This window comes from Salvelinus alpinus, chromosome 4 (genome assembly GCF_045679555.1).
Source record: "Salvelinus alpinus chromosome 4, SLU_Salpinus.1, whole genome shotgun sequence".
Taxonomy (NCBI): domain Eukaryota; kingdom Metazoa; phylum Chordata; class Actinopteri; order Salmoniformes; family Salmonidae; genus Salvelinus; species Salvelinus alpinus.
Genome location: NC_092089.1, coordinates 57,715,391 through 57,736,413, shown reverse-complemented (window position 1 = coordinate 57,736,413; position 21,023 = coordinate 57,715,391). Strand labels below are relative to the sequence as shown.

At 41.4% G+C, this 21,023-nt stretch overlaps 1 protein-coding gene across 13 annotated transcripts in view; it reads left to right on the top strand.

Annotated features, from left to right (window-relative positions):
- LOC139574020 (polycomb protein SCMH1-like) overlaps positions 1-21,023 on the top strand; it is a 47,664-nt gene that overhangs the window by 13,293 nt on the left and 13,348 nt on the right. For 12 of the 13 annotated variants that reach the window (XM_071398137.1, XM_071398131.1, XM_071398125.1 and 9 more), the window contains one exon: positions 13,026-13,272. In XM_071398137.1, the coding sequence (XP_071254238.1) occupies positions 13,026-13,272 (247 nt within the window). The remainder of the gene's footprint in view (positions 1-13,025; positions 13,273-21,023) is intronic. The other variant, XM_071398135.1, reaches the window with a different exon arrangement.

The window sequence follows — 21,023 nt, the reverse complement described above, 5'->3', positions numbered from 1 at the left end:
GCAAATCAATTTATAACATTTTTGACATGCATTTTTCTGGATATTTTTGTTGTTATTCTGTCTCTCACTGTTCAAATAAACCTACCATTAAAATTATAGACTGATAATTTCTTTGTCAGTGGGCAAACGTACAAAATCAGCAGGGGATCAAATACTTTTTTCCCTCACTGTATTATGGTACAGCTATATTGACACTTAATCATCATGGTGCTTTTTAATGGTAAGTTTACAAACATTGGTTGTGGTAAGTATAATTGAAACTTGGGTATCATTATGGTAAGTGGGGAAATAAGTATAGCCAGTTATAATTGTAATGGCTTAGCAGATCATAAAAAATATATATTTTTTACATGGCTAAAAGAGAAAGAAACTCATTCTACAAATATAGATGAGGTTGGGTGGAAAAAGGACTGGGAGGGAGAAATATTTTTTTGTCATGGGCAAAGAAACTCAAAAGGGGTGATTATACTAATTAATACACATTTTGATCTGACTATGCAAACAGATCTGCAAGGAAGATTATTATTATTTTAAATATGCTATTGGACCAAAAACAGATCTGTCTAATTCATTTATATGGGGCAAATAATGATGATCCAAACTTCTTTGAAAATGTATATAATAATCTATTGAGCTCACAAGCAACAAATTAATCTATTATTATGGTGGGAGATTATAATACGGTTTTAAGTACCTCAATGAATCGTAAAGGAAATCACTCTACAAACTATCCTCAAGCACTTAAGGAGATCATGTATACATTTGAACTAGTGGTTATATGTAGGCTGAAAAACCCTGGCCTAGTGAGATATATACATGAAGGAGGCTTAATCAAGCTAGCTGTCTTGATTACTTCCAAGTAAAAGGTTTTTTAAAAGTGTTAATAGGAGAACGAATGCAATCGGACCTCCATCTAATTGGCCTCCTTATAACTCTACAGAATTTCCACGTGGACAGGGATGTTGGACATTTTATCAAAGCCTATTTGATGACAATTTGTTCTTAACTAAGACAAAATAATTCATAATTGACTTTTTTTTGCACAAAATAGGTACGGCAGTTCCCTTATTGTATGGGACACTTTTAAATGTACCTTTTAGAGGCTTTTCAATACAATACTCATCATTAAAACAAAAGCAGTTTAGTAATGGACACTGTACTATAGAGGCACAAAAGGAAAAACCAAAAGAAATGGAGGTAGTTATTCAAGAACGATCAAGTGTAATGTATTAGAAAAATATAGCGAATTGGATGGAAAATTGTGAGGGGAAAAAAATATTGTAGCTTCAACATAGAAATGCTACCAATAAGAATTTAAAGAAACTCCCTACAAATGATGGAGTCATCCATGATTCACCAAATTATATTTTGAAAGAGGACGCAAAATATTTTAAGCAAATGTTTTATTTTCAGTCTCCTCCATTTCCACTGAATGATGTTAACTGTAAGGATTTCTTTCATAATAATAATGTAAAATTAGCAAATTTACAGAAAGACCTGTGTGAAGGCCAACTTACAGAAGAGGAACTTTTTGAGACAACAAAATCTTTTCAGTCAGGAAAAACACCAGGGCTTGATGGTATACCAGTAGAGGTATATCAGGCCTTTTTTTATGTACTCAAAGATCCATTATTAGCATGTTTTAATTACTCCTATACAAATGGTAGACTTTCAGGTACTCACCAAGAAGGTCGGATTTCGTTACTACTAAAACAGGACCAAGGTGGTAAGTATAAAGATCCAGTCCATTTAAAAAACTGGAGGCCTCTTACACTTCAATGTTGTGATGCGAAAATCCTGGTGAAATGCATAGCACATAGAATAAAAAAAACTGATCAGACAGTTTTTTTTTTTACATGGACAATATATTGGAGATAATATACAACAATTACTTGAAACAATTGAACATTATGAAACATCAAAGATACCAGGCCTGGTCTTCAGAGCAGATTTTGAAAAGGCGTTTGATAAAGTATGACTAGAATTTATAAATAAATGCCTGGATTACTTTAATTTTGGTGAATCTCTTATATAATGGGTTAAAGTTATGTACAGCAATCCCAGATGTAAAATAGTAGATAATGTTTACTTCTCAGAAAGTATTGAGCTTTTAAGAGGAGTAAAACAAGGCTGTCCGTTGTCGCCATATATATTATGGCCATTGAAATGCTAGCTATTAATATTAGATCCAACAACATCATCAAGGGGATAGAAATCCAGGGGATGAAAACAAAAGTGTCAATGTTTGCCGATGACTCTAGTTTTTTCTTAAGTCTGCATTCTGGATCCCTGCACAGTCTCATTGAAGATCTTGATCACTTTTCTAGCCTCTCTGTACTAAAAACTAATGACAAGTGTTGGATATATTACGTTTTAGATCGTTAAAAAATAGTGTTTACACTACCTTGTAGTTTACCAATAAAATAGACGTACTTGGTATTCACATCTCCAAAAATATAAATGAACTTACCACAATCAATTTCAATAGAATGTTAGCAAAAATAGATAAGATTCTGATAACCTAGTTGCCTAGTTAAATAAAGGTAAAAAAAACAACAACAAAAAACATGGAGAGGTAAATACTTGTCTATTTATTGAAAAATCTAATTGCGTAGCTCTTTTGGTTCTATCATAGTTTACTTACTTACTAATGGCACTGCCTACTCCAGACGACTAGTTTTTGAAATCATATGAGGAAAAACATTTTCATTTTATTTGGAATGCTAAGCCAGACAAAATTAAACGTGTCTATTTCCAGTTGAAGTCTGAAGTTTACATACAACTTAGCCAAATACATTTAAACTCAGTTTTTCACAATTCCTGACATTTCATCTTAGTAAAAATTCCCTGTCTTAGGTCAGTTAGGATCACCACTTTATTTTAAGAATATGAAATGTCAGAATAATAGAGTGATTTATTTCAGCTTTTATTTCTTTCATCACATTCCCAGTGGGTCAGAAGTTTACATACACTCAATTAGTATTTGGTAGCATTGCCTTTAAGTTGTTTAACTTGGGTCAAACGTTTCGGGTAGCCTTCCACAAGCTTCCCACAATAAGTTGGGTGAATTTTGGCCCATTCCTCCTGACAGAGCTGGTGAAACTGAGTCAGGTTTGTAGCCCTCCTTGCTCTCACATGCTTTTTCAGTTCTACCCACACATTTTCTAGGATTGAGGTCAGGGCTTTGTGATGTCCTCTCCAATACCTTGACTTTGTGTCCTTAAGCCATTTTGCCACAACTTTGGAAGTATGCTTGGGGTCATTGTCCAGTTGGAAGACCCATTTGCGACCAAGCTTCAACTTCCTGACTGATGTCTTGAGATGTTGCTTCAATATATCCACATAATTTTAATTCTCATGATGCCATCTATTTTGTGAAGTGCACCAGTCTCTCCTGCAGCAAAGCATCCCCACAACATGATGCTGCCACCCCCGTGCTTCAAGGTTGGGATGGTGTTCTTCGGCTTGCAAGCCTCCCCCTTTTTCCTCCAAACATAACGATGGTCATTATGGCCAAACAGTTCTATTTTTGTTTCATCAGACCAGAGGACATTTCTCCAAAAAGTACGATCTTTGTCCCCGTGTGCTGTTGCAAACCGTAGTCTGGCTTTTTTATGGTGGTTTTGGAGCAGTGACTACTTCCTTGCTGAGCAGCCTTTCAGGTTATGTCGATATAGGACTTGTTTTACTGTGGATATAGATACTTTTGTACCTGTTTCCCTCCAGCATCTTCACAAGGTCCTTTGCTGTTGTTCTGGGATTGATTTGCACCGAAGTACGTTAATTCTTAGGGATCAAATCCCGTTAACGGGATCGATTTAAAAACATCCGGTGAAATGGCAGAGCGCCAAATTCAAATTAAATTATTAGAAATATTTAACTTTCATACAATCACAAGTGTAATACACCAAATTAAAGCTTTACTTCTTGTTAATCCAGCCACCGTGTCAGATTTCAAAAAGGCTTTACGACGAAAGCAAACCATGCTATTATCTGAGGACAGCACCCACTCAAACAAACACAGACAATCATATTTCATCCCTCCAGGCGCGACACAAAACTCAGAAATAACGATATAATTCATGCCTTACCTTTGATGAGCTTCTTCTGTTAGCACTCCAATATGTCCCATAAACATCACAAATGGTCCTTTTGTTTGATTAATTCCGTCGTTATAGCTCCAAAATGTCAATTTATTTGGTGCGTTTGAGCCAGAAAAACACTGGTTCAAACTCGCGCAACATGACTACAAAATATCTAATAAGTTACCTGTAATTTTTGTCCAAACATTTCAAACAACTTTCCTAATACAACTTTAGGTATTTTTTTACGTAAATAATCGATCAAATTTCAGACGGTATAAACTGCGTACAATAGCGGATAAAATCAAAGTCAAATAAAATAAAATGTTATTTGTCACATACACATGGTTAGCAGATGTTAATGCGAGTGTAGCGAAATGCTTGTGCTTCTAGTTCCGACAATGCAGTAATAACCAACGAGTAATCTAACCTATTAATTCCACAACTACTACCTTATACACACATAAGTGTAAAGGGATAAAGAATATGGACATAAAGATATATGAATGAGTGATGGTACAGAACGGCATAGGCAAGATGCAGTAGATTATATATATAGAGTACAGTATATACATATGAGATGAGTAATGTAGGGTATATAAACATAAAGTGGCATAGTTTAAAGTGGCTAGTGATACATGTATTACATAAAGATGGCAAGATGCAGTAGATGATATAGAGTACAGTATATACATATACATATGAGATGAGTAATGTAGGGTATGTAAACATTATATTAAGTGTCATTGTTTAAAGTGGCTAGTGATACATTTTTACATAACTTTCCATCAATTCCCATTATTAAAGTGGCTGGAGTTGAGTTAGTATGTTGGCAGCAGCCACTAAATGTTAGTGGTGGCTGTTTAACAGTCTGATGGCCTTGAGATAGAAGCTGTTTTTCAGTCTCTCGGTCCCTGCTTTGATGCACCTGTACTGACCTCGCCTTCTGGATGATAGCGGGGTGAACAGGCAGTGGCTTGGGTGGTTGTTGTCCTTGATGATCTTTATGGCCTTCCTGTGACATCGGGTGGTGTAGGTGACCTGGAGGGCAGGTAGTTTGCCCCCGGTGATGCGTTGTGCAACCCTCACTACCCTCTGGAGAGCCTTACGGTTGTGGGCGGAGCAGTTGCCGTACCAGGCGGTGATACAGCCCAACAGGATGCTCTCGATTGTGCATCTGTAGAAGTTTGTGAGTGCTTTTGGTGACAAGCCGAATTTCTTCAGCCTCCTGAGGTTGAAGAGGCGCTGCTGCGCCTTCTTCACAACACTGTCTGTGTGGGTGGACCAATTCAGTTTGTCCATGATGTGTACGCCGAGGAACTTAAAACTTACTACCCTCTCCACTACTGTCCCGTCGATGTGGATAGGGGGGTGCTCCCTCTGCTGTTTCCTGAAGTCCACAATCATCTCCTTTGTTTTGTTGGCGTTGAGTGTGAGGTTATTTTCCTGACACCACACTCCGAGGGCCCTCACCTCCTCCCTGTAGGCCGTCTCGTCGTTGTTGGTAATCAAGCCTACCACTGTAGTGTCGTCCGCAAACTTGATGATTGAGTTGGAGGCGTGCATGGCCACACAGTCGTGGGTGAACAGGGAGTACAGGAGAGGGCTCAGAACACACCCTTGTGGGGCCCCAGTGTTGAGGATCAGCGGGGTGGAGATGTTGTTACCTACCCTCACCACCTGGGGGCGGCCCGTCAGGAAGTCCAGTACCCAGTTGCACAGGGCGGGGTCGAGACCCAGGGTCTCGAGCTTGATGATGAGTTTGGAGGGTACTATGGTGTTAAATGCTGAGCTGTAGTCGATGAACAGCATTCTCACATAGGTATTCCTCTTGTCCAGATGGGTTAGGGCAGTGTGCAGTGTGGTTGCGATTTGCGTCGTCTGTGGACCTATTGGGTCGGTAAGCAAATTGGAGTGGGTCTAGGGTGTCAGGTAGGGTGGAGGTGATATGGTCTTTGACTAGTCTCTCAAAGCACTTCATGATGACTGAAGTGAGTGCTACGGGGCAGTAGTCGTTTAGCTCAGTTACCTTAGCTTTCCTGGGAACAGGAACAATGGTGGCCCTCTTGAAGCATGTGGGAACAGCAGACTGGGATAAGGATTGATTGAATATGTCCGTAAACACACCAGCCAGCTGGTCTGCGCATGCTCTGAGGACGCGGCTGGGAATGCCGTCTGGGCCTGCAGCCTTGCGAGGGTTAACACGTTTAAATGTTTTACTCACCTCGGCTGCAGTGAAGGAGAGCCCGAAGGTTTTGGTAGCGGGCCGTGTCAGTGGCACTGTATTGTCCTCCAAGTGAGCAAAAAAGTTATTTAGTCTGTCTGGGAGCAAGACATCCTGGTCCGCGACGGGGCTGGTTTTCTTTTTGTAATCCGTGATTGACTGTAGACCCTGCCACATACCTCTTGTGTCTGAGCTGTTGAATTGCGACTCTACTTTGTCTCTATACTGGCACTTAGCTTGTTTGATTGCCTTGCGGAGGGAATAGCTACACTGTTTGTATCCGGACATGTTTCCGGTCACCTTGCCCTGGTTAAAAGCAGTGGTTCGCGCTTTCAGTTTCGCGCGAATGCTGCCATCAATCCACGGTTTCTGGTTTGGGAATGTTTTAATCGTTGCTGTGGGCATAATGTCGCCGATGCATTTTCTAATGAACTCGCTCACCGAATCAGCGTATTCGTCAATGTTGTTGTTGGACGCAATGCGGAACATATCCCAATCCACGCGATCGAAGCAGTCTTGAAGCGTGGAATCAGATTGGTCGGACCAGCGTTGAACAGACCTGAGCGCGGGAACTTCTTGTTTTAGTTTCTGTTTGTAGGCTGGAAGCAACAAATGGAGTCGTGGTCAGCTTTTCCGAAAGGAGGGCGGGGGAGGGCCTTATATGCGTCGCGGAAGTTAGAATAACAATGATCCAGGGTTTTACCAGCCCTGGTAGCACAATCGATATGCTGATAGAATTTAGGGAGTTTTGTTTTCAGATTAGCCGTGTTAAAATCCCCGGCTACAATGAATGCAGCCTCAGGATGTGTGGTTTCCAGTTTACATAGTCAGATAAAGATCGTTCAGGGCCATCGATGTGTCTGCTTGGGGGGGAATATATACGGCTGTGATTATAATCGAAGAGAATTCCCTTGGTAGATAATGCGGTCGACATTTGATTGTGAGGAATTCTAAGTCAGGTGAACAGAATGACTTGAGTTCCTGTATGTTGTTATGATCACACCACGTCTCGTTAATCATAAGGCATACCCCCCCGCCCCTCTTCTTACCAGAAAGATGTTTGTTTCTGTCGGCGCGATGCGTGAAGAAACCAGCTGGCTGCACCGACTCCGTTAGCGTCTCTCGAGTGAGCCATGTTTCCGTGAAGCAAAGAACGTTACAGTCTCTGATGTCTCTCTGGAATGTGGAGCAAGCTTTCAGGTCGTGCGCCCCTAATGAACAGTACACTAGACTCGACCCTCGTTCTGAACAGCCCTACTTCTTCATTTCTCAAAGGAAAAACATCAACCAATTTCTAAAGACTGTTGACATCTAGTGGAAGCAATAGGAACTGCAAGCAAGTGCCCATAAAAAACCCATTGAAAAGAGAGTGACCAAGAGGGTTTCTCCTGCCAAATAAGTTATGTTATGCTCACAGTCATTATTCAAACGGTTTTAGAAACTTCAGAGTGTTTTCTATCCAAATCTACTAATAGTATGCATATCCTAGCTTCTGGGCCTGAGTAGCAGGGGGTTTACTTTGGGCACACTTTTCATCCGGATGTGAAAATACCGCCCCCCTAGCCTAGAGAGGTTAATCTCTAGGAGACAGAACGCGTCTCCTTCCTGAGCGGTATCACTGCTGATGAACGTGGTACCTTAAGGCATTTGGAAATTGCTCCCAAGGATGAACCATGACTTGTGGAGGTCTACAATTTTTTTGCTGTGGTCTTAGCTGATTTCTTTTGATTTTCCCATGATGTCAAGCAAAGAGGCACTGAGTTTGAAGGTAGGGTTTGAAATACATCCACAGGTACTCCTCCAATTGACTCAAATTATGTCAATTAGCCTATCAGAAGCGTCTAAAGCCATGACATAATTTTCTGGTATTTTCCAAGCTGTTTAAAGGCACAGTCAATTTAGTGTATGTATACTTCTGACCCACTGGAATTGTGATACAGTGAATTATAAGTGAAATAATCTGCCTGTAAACAATTGTTGGAAAAATGACTTGTGTCATGCACAAAGTAGATGTCCTAACAGACTTGCCAAAACTATAGTTTGTTAACAAGAAATTTGTGGAGTGGTTGAAAAACAAGTTTTAATGACTCCAACCTAAGTGTATGTAAACTTCCGACTTCAACTGTATATAATGCATATGAGTTTGGGGACTAAAATGATTAAATATTAAAGCTTTAAACCTCTCACTAAAAGCTTCACTCATACATAAATTATACTTAAACCCAAAATGGTTCTCCAGTAGATTTTTAAGAAAGGCTCATCCTTTGTTCAAAAATTGCCTTTTAGCCCTTATATAGATTACAACTTCTCATTTCCGACTAATTGGAAATTATATTTTGTTTAAAGTATCACTCTTTCTTAAACAAGCCATACAATTTCAGTTTTATCCTCCAGAAAAGATATAACAAATGTTAAGGTTAAATTCAAATATACTGATTAATAAATTAAACATTCATTATGGAATCTTTTTTTAAATTGTATTATATTTATTAATGATATTATGAATAGAAGCGGAGGAGTTATGTCACATATGCAGCTATCGAAAATATATGGGAATATCTGCTCAATCAAAAATTACAATCAACTGATTGCAGCATTACCACAAAAATGAAGGCGGCAAGTTGAAAATGGAGAAGGTAGGGAACTTGTTTGCCTGCCATATATTAAAGATACAAATTAGCTGAAAGGTACTGGAATAAATAGAAAAATATACCAGTTTCATTTGAGGACCAAAATTTTGACAGCTGAGCCATACAGGTTGCAAAATAAATGGGAAGCGATTTTTGATGAACCGATTCCATGGCACATTGTTTATGAACTGGTACAAAAAACAACACTTGATTGAACACTTAGTTTTTCAATTTAAATTATTATATCAAATTCTTGCCACCAACAGAATACTATATATACAGTGGGGAGAACAAGTATTTGATACACTGACAATTTTGCAGGTTTTCCTACTTACAAAGCATGTAGAGGTCTGTAATTTTTATCATAGGTACACTTCAACTGTGAGAGAAGGAATCTAAAACAAAAATCCAGAAAATCGCATTGTATGATTTTTAAGTAATTAATTTGCATTTTATTGCATGACATAAGTATTTGATACATCAGAAAAGCAGAACTGAATATTTGGTACAGAAACCTTAGTTTGCAATTACAGAGATCATACGTTTCCTGTAGTTCTTGACCAGGTTTGCACACACTGCAGCAGGGATTTTGGCCCACTCCTCCATACAGACCTTCTCCAGATCCTTCAGGTTTCGGGGCTGTCGCTGGGCAATACGGACTTTCGGCTCCCTCCAAAGATTTTCTATTGGGTTCAGGTCTGGAGACTGGCTAGGCCACTCCAGGACCTTGAGATGCTTCTTACGGAGCCACTCCTTAGTTGCCCTGGCTGTGTGTTTCGGGTCGTTGTCATGCTGGAAGACCCAGCCACGACCCATCTTCGATGCTCTTACTGAGGGAAGGAGGTTGTTGGCCAAGATCTCGCGATACATGGCCCCATCCATCCTCCCCTCAATACGGTGCAGTCGTCCTGTCCCCTTTGCAGAAAAGCATCCCCAAAGAATGATGTTTCCACCTCCATGCTTCACGGTTGGGATGGTGTTCTTGGGGTTGTACTCATCCTTCTATTCCTCCAAACACGGCGAGTGGAGTTTAGAGCAAAAAGCTCTATTTTTGTCTCATCAGACCACATGACCTTCTCCCATTCCTCCTCTGGATCATCCAGATGGTCATTGGCAAACTTCAGACGGGCCTGGACATGCGCTGGCTTGAGCAGGGGGACCTTGCGTGCGCTGCAGGATTTTAATCCATGACGGCGTAGTGTGTTACTAATGGTTTTCTTTGAGACTGTGGTCCCAGCTCTCTTCAGGTCATTGACCAGGTCCTTCCGTGTAGTTCTGGGCTGATCCCTCACATTCCTCATGATCATTGATGCCCCACGAGGTGATATCTTGCATGGAGCCCCAGACCGAGGGTGATTGACCGTCATCTTGAACTTCTTCCATTTTCTAATAATTGTGCCAACAGTTGTTGCCTTCTCACCAAGCTGCTTGGCTATTGTCCTGTAGCCCATCCCAGCCTTGTACAGGTCTACAATTTATCCCTGATGTCATTACACAGCTCTCTGGTCTTGGCCATTGTGGAGAGGTTGGAGTCTGTTTGATTGAGTGTGTGGACAGGTGTCTTTTATACAGGTAACGAGTTCAAACAGGTGCAGTTAATACAGGTAATGAGTGGAGAACAGGAGGGCTTCTTAAAGAAAAACTAACAGGTCTGTGAGAGCCGGAATTCTTACTGGTTGGTAGGTGATCAAATACTTATGTCATGCAATAAAATGCAAATTAATTACTTAAAAATCATACAATGTGATTTTCTGGATTTTTGTTTTAGATTCCGTCTCTCACAGTTGAAGTGTACCTATGATAAAAATTACAGACCTCTACATGCTTTGTAAGTAGGAAAACCTGCAAAATCGGCAGTGTATCAAATACTTGTTCTCCCCACTGTATATGGGGCATACAACAATCTCAGCTCTATAGATTTTGCTGCGAAGTAACAGAATCAATAGAGGCAATACCAGAATAAATGATCTATGTATCTTGTTTCTGGTCACAGGTTCAGGAATGGTTAAAAAAAAGTCACATTATGCACTTTAAATGAACCTTACAAATAGCAGTGTTGGGCGATTTGGAAACCCATAGTCAGTCAATAAATAATATAATAATACTCGTAGGAAAGGTTTTCATCTTAAGCTCATCTGTGGATACTATACGATTAAAAAAGGTAAAACATTTGGTGAAACGGCACAATTGAAAAATATATGACACACAAACGAGGGTGGTCTATGGTGATAGGTGGGATGGGCTGAGAGTGGCTGAGGGTTGGGATTAAAGAGCCTATGTTTGGCAATGTATTATTGTTATGTGACTGCTTATGTTAAAGTACCATGTATGCAAAATGTGTATGTAAAATGTATATGAATATGTACAATGTATGTATATGTAGCAGAAAAGCTATAAAAATATATATTTTTCCTCCAAAGAGGGGGGGGGGAGTGGAGGGGTTAATAATATAAAAAATCCCCCAAAAAGACAGCAGCAACTCTTCCTGTGGTCCAGCAAAATTAAGGCAGTTATACGATTTTAAAAACATTCCAATACATTCATAACAGAATTCACAACACACTGTGTGCCCTTAGGCCCATACTCCACTACCAGGTATCTACAACACAAAACCCATGTGTACTTGTGCGTATTGTTAGGTTCTTATTTTTCAGAGTAAATAACCCACGGACACTAGAGAAGCTTTAACCGGATGTATTCTTCCCAAAGGTTCTGTACAGCTGAAATCAGACAGCAAAACATTTCAGACATCACAGTTTATATACATCCCACTTAAGACACTCCTCTTTCTCTCCAATCCTTACATTTTATGGCTCTACAGGAAGCTAATAAAGAGGGTAACAGGATTCCAAACATTTATTACTCTCTTAAGAGAATCTGTCCTCACCTCCTGACCTCAACCCCTCTTTCATCTAAGACACAGATGTCCACCTGTCTTCCCTATATCAACCCATCGCTCTCCTCTCCTCCATCAAACACATTCCAAAGCCTTCTGTCTTTCTTCAGAGAACCATTAACTTCTAACATAGTCTCTTTCATTTCCTATCATTCATTTAATATCTCAATGTTCAAAGTTTAGCCGATTCCAACAGTCCTTCCTCTTGAACAATAGCGTCCTAATGTTCACTTTACATAAACTAGAACATTTACATAAACTTGAAAACATGAATAAAAAAACTAACAAATTATTATAAAACATGAATTAAACAAACAAATGAACAAACAATGAACAACCAGTTACACCGCGAGGTTTACATATGTAAGAGACTTATGGCCTCTGTACTATGATCACACAATTTAATTGCCATTCCAGCTGAATCTGCCGTCTTGTTCAATGGCAGATGGAGCGGCTGTGGTTTCTCCACTTCCCCCTTCTGGTTCCTAAGAGAGCACAAGACTTGGAAAGCAACAAAACGACACACACAGATAACAGCATTAATATCGTGATAAGCTATGCATATTTATATATGCATGAAAACCAAAGTCTGAAACCATGACAATTCCCACTCTCTTCACCTGACTCTATGCCTCCAGGATAAGTTCCACAAAAATGAAAGCTCTAAAAAGCTTCCTCATGCTTTCACCCAGACTTGCCCTTTAGGCCCCAGGTTCCGAGAAGTGTTCCCAAGTCATGTCATTTTCACTTTGTTCCCCATCTTCTCCATTTCACCCGATAGGCACACATACCTGATATGCAAGTGCGTATCCATAATCCACGTTCCATCCTCTTGAGGGAACTCAGCACTGTATCTGCTTTTACATCAATGCCTTCAAGATATTGTTCACAGTACAATTACCCCTCTATCCTCTATCATATGATGCATCAACCCATAAAGCAGCTAAACCCCAAACCAACTATGATGTTCATAGTAGTTCCCAGACCCAACCCATCTATGTCTTACAATGGAATCTAGTCTGTCTCTCGCTCCGCTTCCTGTCATGGTGTCTTCACTCACCCATTATGCAGTTGGACCTCACTTCATGTGACAACTATGCACCCCCCCAAGGAGAGACATGACTATCTTAACCTCTGGGAGGTTGTCACTAACTTCTCCCGTCCCTGCCACCTCCCTTCCCCTCATACCCCAGCAGGAGCCCCCGGTCCCAGAGCAGAACTCCTTCCAGGTGGGCATGAAGCTGGAGGCAGTGGACCGCAAGAACCCCCACTTCATCTGCCCGGCCACGGTGGGGGCGCTGCGTGGCGTGGAGGTGCTCGTCACCTTCGACGGCTGGCGGGGTGCTTTCGACTACTACTGCCGCTACGACTCCCGGGACATCTTCCCCGTGGGCTGGTGCTCTCTCACCGGGGACAACCTGCAGCCGCCCGGCACCAAAGGTCTGTGCGTGTCTGTGTGTATGTACAGTATGTGTGTTTGTTTGTTTGTTTGTTTGCCACCCTCTAGACTTGTCAGCTATTTGTACCTGTGGTATTGACTTAAACATTATTAATTCATATAAAATAACATTTTACAGAAACTGAAAGAATTAAAATCTGAAGTTAGGCTCTGAAATTTCCTCTGAATGAGATGAGTGGTTTATTAGGTCAATAGAACGCACCTTTGAAATTCCTTCTCTTGTGTTGGAGGAAGACATAATGTGAGTGAATGAGTGAGGAAGGACAGAAGGGTGAGAAAGAGAAAGGGTCACTTTTGTAAGAGTGTGTTTTATGAGACCTTGGCACAGGACTGTGAAGGGGGGGGATCAGGCAAAGCTATGTGAGTGTATGCCCCACTCTATGGTCCTCATGCTGGCACTAAAAGGGGCCCAGGCAAAGGGGGCATCCAGGATAACCAGAGACTGAGAGAAAGAAGGAGAAAAAAACAATAGGGAAAAGGAGCTGTCTGTGAAAAGCGGCTGTTTACATTATCTTGTCAGCAGAGGGGAGGAGAGTGAAGGAGGGCAGGAAAGGAGAGAAGAGGAGTAAGAGTTGGAAAAGAGTAGAGAGTGAAGGAGAGGACAGCAGTGCAGCAGATTGAGGGTGGGTTTTCCACCGCAGAAGGGTAAGTTGAAATGAATAAAGGGTGATATAAAATTTTAGAGGCCCTCCTGTTAGCCACAGTGACAAAAGTGCTGTTTTAAAGCTAATTTCCTGCAGTTCTACACATTTTGCTATGGCTTATGCTATCTGAGGGACTCTGACATTTTTACAAAATCAATGGCGGCCCCAAGACAAAATGCTCCTGAATGTATAATTATTAATTTTTTGGGTTTTCCCTGATTGTCTAGCTTGTAAATAGGTGATTGTTAGTTCTCAAAGATAATCGTATAAAAAATATATATAGGTCCATTATCTTTTCTACATACAGTGCATTCGGAAAGTATTCAGACCCCTTGACTTTTTCCACATTTTGTTACGTTACAGCCTTTTTAAATTGGATTAAACATTTTGCAAATGTATTAAAAACTGATATCACATTTGCATTCAGACCCTTTACTCTGTACTTTGTTGAAGCACCTTTGGCAGCAATTACAGCCTCACGTCTTCTTCGGTATGACGCTACAAGCTTGGCCCACCTGTATTTGGGGAGTTTTTCCCATTCTTCTCTGCAGATCCTCTCAAGATCTGTCAGGTTGGATGGGGAGCGTCACTGCAGAGCTATTTTCAGGTCTCTCAAGAGATGTTCGATCAGGTTCCGGGCTCTGGCTGGGCCACACGAGCATTCTGAGACTTGTCTCAAAGCCACTCCTGCGTTGTCTTGGATGTGTGTTTAGGGTTGTTGACCTGTTAGAAGATGAACATTCTCCCCAGTCTGAGGTCCTGAGAATCTTGTTTCTCATGGTCTGAGAGTCCTTTAGGACCGAGTGACCCTCGGGTTCTTAGTCACCTCCCTGACCAAGGCCCTTCTCCCCCGATTGCTCAGTTCTGCCGGATGGCCAGCTCTAGGAAGAGTCTTGGTGGTTCCAAACTTCTTCCATTTAAGAATGATGGAGGCCACTGTGTTCTTGGGGACCTTCAATGCTTCAGCCATTTTTTGGTACCCTTCCCCAGATCTGTGCCTTGACACAATCCTGTCTCGGAGCTCTACGGACAATTCCTTCGACCTCATGGCTTGATTTTTGCTCTGACATGCATTGTCAGCTGTGGGACCTTAATACAGGCAGATGTGTGCCTTTTCCAAATCATGTCCAATCAATTGAATTTACCACAGGTGGACTCCAATCAAGTTGTAGAAACATCTCAAGGATGATCAATGGAAACAGGAGCTCAATTTTGAGTCTCATAGCAAAGGGTCTGAATACTTATGTAAATAAGGTGTCTGTTTTTGTTTTTTAATACATTTGCTAACATTTCTAAAAACCTGTTTTCGCTTTGTCATTATGGGGTATTGTGTGTAGATTTATGATAATTTTTATTTAATCCATTTTAGATTAAGGCTGTAACATAAGAAAATGTGGAAAAAGTCAAGGGGTCTGAATACATTCCGAATGCACTGTAGATTATATCTGGTTTTAGTTGTTTAATAAGTTTACACTGAAAATGTTTTTTCATCTTGAAAATTATATAAGCAATATACAGTACCAGTCAAAAGTTCATCAGCAAAGCACCATCACACTACCTCCTCCATGCTTCACGGTGGCAACTACACATGCGGAGATCATCCGTTCACCTACCCTGCGTCTCACAAAGACACAGTGGTTGGAACCAAAAACCATTCCTGTGGCGGTCCTCATTAGAGCCAGTTTCATCATAGTGCTTGAGGGTTTTTGAGAATGCACTTGAAGAAGCTTTCTTTACATTTTCCGGATTGACTGACCTTCATGTCTTAAAGTAATGATGGACTGTCATTTCTCTTTGCTTATTTGAGCTGTTCTTGCTATAATATGGACTTGGTATTTTACCAAATAGGGCTATCTTCTGTATACCACCTCACTTGTCACAACACAACTGATTGGCTCAAACGCATTATTAAGGGTCGGACCCTTTTTTTCTATATTCGCCTAAAATGACATACCCAAATGTAACTGTCTGTAGCTAAGGACCTGAAGCAAGGATATGTATATTCTTGATACCGTTTGAAAGGAAACACTTTGAAGTTTGTGGAAATTAGGAGAATATAACACATTAGATCTTGTAAAAGATAATACAAAGCTTTTTTGTATTTTTTTGTACCATCATCTTTGAAATGCAAAAGAAAGGCCATAATGTATCATTCCAGCCCAGGCTAAATTTTTATTTTGGCCACTAGCTGGCAGCAGTGTATGTGCAAAGTTATAGACTGATCCAATGAACCATTCCATTTAAGTTCAAAATGTTATATCAAGACTGCCCAAATGTCAGTAATTGGTTTATTAATACAGTTTCAAGTTCATACATGTGCACTCTCAAACAATAGCATAGTATTATTTTACTGTAATAGCTAATGTAAATTGGACAGTGCAGTTAGATTAACAAGAATTTAAGCTTTCTCCCAATATCAGATATGTCTATGTCCTGGCAAATGTTCTTGTTACTTACAACCTCATGCTAATCCCGTTAGCCTTCGTTGGCTCAACTGTCCCACGGGGGACCCACCGATCCTGTAGAGGTTTTAAGTTAAGAAGGAAAGAAATTCCACAAATTAACTTTTAACAAGGCGCACCTGTTAATTGAAATGCATTCCAGGTGACTACCTCATGAAGCTGGTTGAGAGAATGCCAAGTGTGCAAAGCTGTCATGAAGGCAAAGGGTGGCTACTTTGAAGAATCTAAATATATCTGTTTAATACTTTTTTTTGGTTAGTACATGATTCCATATATGTTATTTTGGAGTTTTGATGTATTCACTATTATTCTACAATGTAGAAAATAGTACAAATAAAGACAAATCCTTGAATGAGTAGGTGTGTCCAAACTTTTGATTGGTACTGTATGTATACACTACCATTCAAAAGTTTGGGGTCACTTAGAAATGTCTGTCACGTTCCTGACCTGTTGTTTTTGTATGTGTTAGTCGGTCAGGGCGTGAGTGTGGGTGGGCATTCTATGTTATGTGTTTCTATGTTGGTTAATGGGTGACCTGATATGGTTCTCAATTAGAGGCAGGTGGTTTTCATCTCCTCTGATTGAGAACCATATTAAGGTAGGTGGTTTCACATTGTTTGTTGTGGGTGGTTGTCTTCCGTGTCTGTGTATGTTGCGCCACACGGAACTGTTTCGGTTTGTTCGTTCGTTTGTGTAGTCATTTTCCTGTTTGTGCGTTCTTCGTTGTATGTAAGTTCTCATGTCTAGGTCTGTCTACGTCGTTTTGTTATTTTGTATCAATTCAAGTGTTCTTCGTGTTTCGTCATTTTCATTTGAATAAATATTATGTCAAATTACTACGCTGCAAATTGGTCCTCCGATCCTTCTCGCCTCTCCTCGTCTGATGAGGAGGACGAGGTAGAAGACCGTTACAATGTCCTTGTTTTTTGAAAGAAAAGCCAACATTTTTGTCCATTTAAGATAATATCAAATTGATCAGAAATACAGTGTAGACATTGTTAATGTTGTAAATGACTATTGTAGCTGGAAACGGCTGATTTTTTTATGGAATATCTACATAGGCGTACAGAGGCCCATTATCAGCAACCATCACTCCTGTGTTCCAATGACACTTAGCTAATCCAAGTTTATTATTTTAAAAGGATAATTGATCATTGATCGATTTCAACAGTGAAGAGGTGACTCCGGGATGCTGGCCTTCTAGGCAGAGTTGCAAAGCTAAAGTAATATCTCAGACTGGCCAATAAGAAGAAAATATTAAGATGGGCAAAAGAGCACACACTGGACAGAGGAACTCTGCCTAGAAGGCCAGCATCCCGGAGTCGTCTCTTCACTGTTGACACTGAGACTGGTGTTTTGCATATACTATTTAATGAAGCTGCCAGTTGAGGACTTGTGAGGCGTCTGTTTTTCAAACTAGACACACTGATGTACTTGTCCTCTTGCTCAGTTGTGCACCAAGGCCTCTCACTCTGCTTTCTATTCTGGTTAGAGACCGTTTGCGCTGTTCTGTGAAGGGAGTAGTACACAGCGTTGTACGAGATCTTCAGTTTCTTGACAATTTTTGATTTGGATAGCATAACAGCGTCTGTCAAACAGGTGCTCCTGTCTGCATCAACAGCCCGCCGCCCCCTCCATGCACTGGCAGATGATGTGCATAGGATCGTTCTAGAGGGGCTCAATCAGGCTGAACCTTTTGCCCTGGCTTTTGATGAGTGTACTAACAACACTGTTGTAGCACAGTTGTTTGTGTGTGTATTTGTCTGTTATTTTGATGGAAAGGAATTTAAACAAGAGCTGCTGGCACGGATTCCCCTCGAAGGACACACCACCGGGGACATCATATTCACAAAGCTGGAAGAATTGTTTACGCAGCATGCCTGTCATCCGAAAAAGTCAATATTGTGGTTACCGACTGGGCTCCTTTTATGTTGGGCAGACATGGCCTGGTCAGCAGGTTAAAGGAAATCGCCCCCCAAATTAATGGCTTGCACTATCTTATCCATCAGAGTGTGCTGTGTGCCAGACTAAACGATGAGCTAAAAGATGTAATGGATAAGGTAATGCGCATAATCAACTTTGTCAGGGAGACATCACATTTTATTGGTCACATACACGTGGTTAGCAGATTTTAATGCGAGTGTAGTGAAATGCTTGTGCTTCTAGTCCTGACAGTGCAGTAATATCTAACAAGTCATCTATCAATTCCACAACTACCTAATACACACAAATCTAAATAAAGGGATTGAATAACAATATACGTATATACATATAAATATATGGATGAGCGATGACCGAGCGACGTAGGCAAGATGCAATAGATGGTGTAAAATACAGTATATACATATGAGATGAGTAATTCAAGATATGTAAACATTATTAATGTGACTAGTGATCCTTTTATTAAAGTGGCCAATGATTTCGAGTCTGGCTGTTTAACAGTCTGGTAGCCTGTTTTTCAGTCTCTGTCCCAGCTTTGATGCACCTGTACTGACCTCACCGTCTGGATGGTAGCGGGGTGAACAGGCAGTGGCTCAGGTGGTTGTTGTCCGTGATGATCTTTTTGGCCTTCCTGTGATATCGGGTGCTGTAGGTGTCTTGGAGGGCAGGTCATTTTCCCCCGGTGATACGTTGTGCAGACCGCACCACCCTCTGGAGAGCTTTGCGGTTGTGAGCGGTGCAGTTACCGTACCAGGCGGTGATACAGCCCGACAGGATGCTCTCAATTGTGCATCTGTAAGAGTTTGTGAGGGTTTTAGGTGACAAGCCAAATTTCTTCAGCCTCCTGAGGTTTAAGAGGCGCTATTGCGCCTTCTTCACCAGACTGTCTGTGTGGGTGGACCATTCCAGTTTGTCCGTGATGTGTACGCCGAGGAACTGCTGCTGTCCTGTCGGTGTGGATAGGGGGGTGCTCCCTCTGCTGTTTCATGAAGTCCACGGTCATCTCCTTTGTTTTGTTGAGGTTGATTGAGAGGTTGTTTTCCTGACACCACACTCTGAGTGCCCTCACCTCCTGTCTCGTTGTTGTTGGTAATCAAGCCCACTACTGTTGTGACGTCTGCAAACTTGATGATTGAGTTGGAGGTGTGCATGGCCACGCAGTCATAGGTGAACAGAGAGTACAGGAGGGGGCTGAGCATGCACCCTTGTGGGGCTCCATTGTTGAGGATCAGTGAAGTGGAGATGTTTCCTACCTTCACCACCTGGGGGTGGCCCGTCAGGAAGTCCAGGACCCAATTGCACAGATCGGGGTTGAGACCCAGGAACTCAAGCTTAATGATGAGCTTGGAGGGTACTATGGTGTTGAATGCTGAGCTGTAGTCAATGAACAGCATTCTTACATAGGTATTCCTCTTGTCCAAATGGGACAGGGCAGTGTGCAGTGGGATGACGATTGCATTGTCTGTGGACCTATTGGGGTGGTATGCAAATTGAAGTGGGTTAGGGTGGCAAGTAAGTTGGAGGTGATTATGATCCTTGATTAGTCTCTCAAAGCGATAGTCATTTAGTTCAGTTACCTTAAGCCTTCTTGGGTACAGGAACAATGGTGGCCATCTTGAAGCATGTGGGGACAGCAGACTGGGATAAGGAGAGATTGAATATGTCTGTAAACAGCCAGCTGGTCTGCGCATTATCTGAGGACGCGGCAAGGGATGCTGTCTGGGCCGGCAGCCTTGCGAGGGTTAACACGTTTAAATGTCTTACTTACGTCGGCCATGGAGAAGGAGAGGGGGGGGGGCCCGCGGTCCTTGGTAGCGGGCCGCGTCGGTGTCACTGTATTATCCTCAATGCGGGCAAAGAATGTGTTTAGTTTGTCTGGAAGCAAGCATCCAACACCGTCTTTTCCGCAAGCTTGTGACAGAATCGCTGGCTGAGTAAAGGAAAAGCGCTGGAGTGGTTCTGTGAGCTGCATGACCAGATTGTCGGTTTTCTTAGAAAAAGCTAAATATGTGCAGCAGCTGACCACCTTCGCATTCTGGAAAATGAGGATTTCCTCTCCGTTCTTTTTTTGGCTAACCTGTTCTGTCACTTTAAACGGGTTAAATCTGCAGTTACAAGGAAGAGGGAAAACAGTCGTGGACATGGTGGAAAAACTTGAGGCCTTTACTAGGAAGCTTGAGTAGTTCGATTTTGACTTTTCATCTGGAAGGCTGCGCTTACACACGTTGAAGAATCAGGAGTGCCATGTCCCTGAGTGCGTTTTGGGTGGCAAGCTCAGGAATACAGCACAATAAAGAAACTTGCATTTTATGTGCTAACATTGTTTGAATCAACTTACACCTGTGAGTCCTCCTTTTCCTCTATGAACGCAATCTAGATTCACGACAGAAACTGGATTTCAGACGTCAATCGAGGACTGCCTGCGTATCAAAATCACAGCTCACCCACCATCAACAAGATCGTGTCCGAGGATAAATGCAACTTTTCCCATTGAGTAAGTAACTTAGTAGCCTTATATGACTTAGCAAATACTAAGTACTTATCCAAGGCTATTTAGGTCTCATGCTGACAGTATTTTCTGTTCTGACATTACAGGAGCAAGCTATCCCGAGACATTCAGACACAGACATTTGCAGACGTCACCTTTTTTTCTTTACATTATTGTTTTATGTAGGATGCTACATT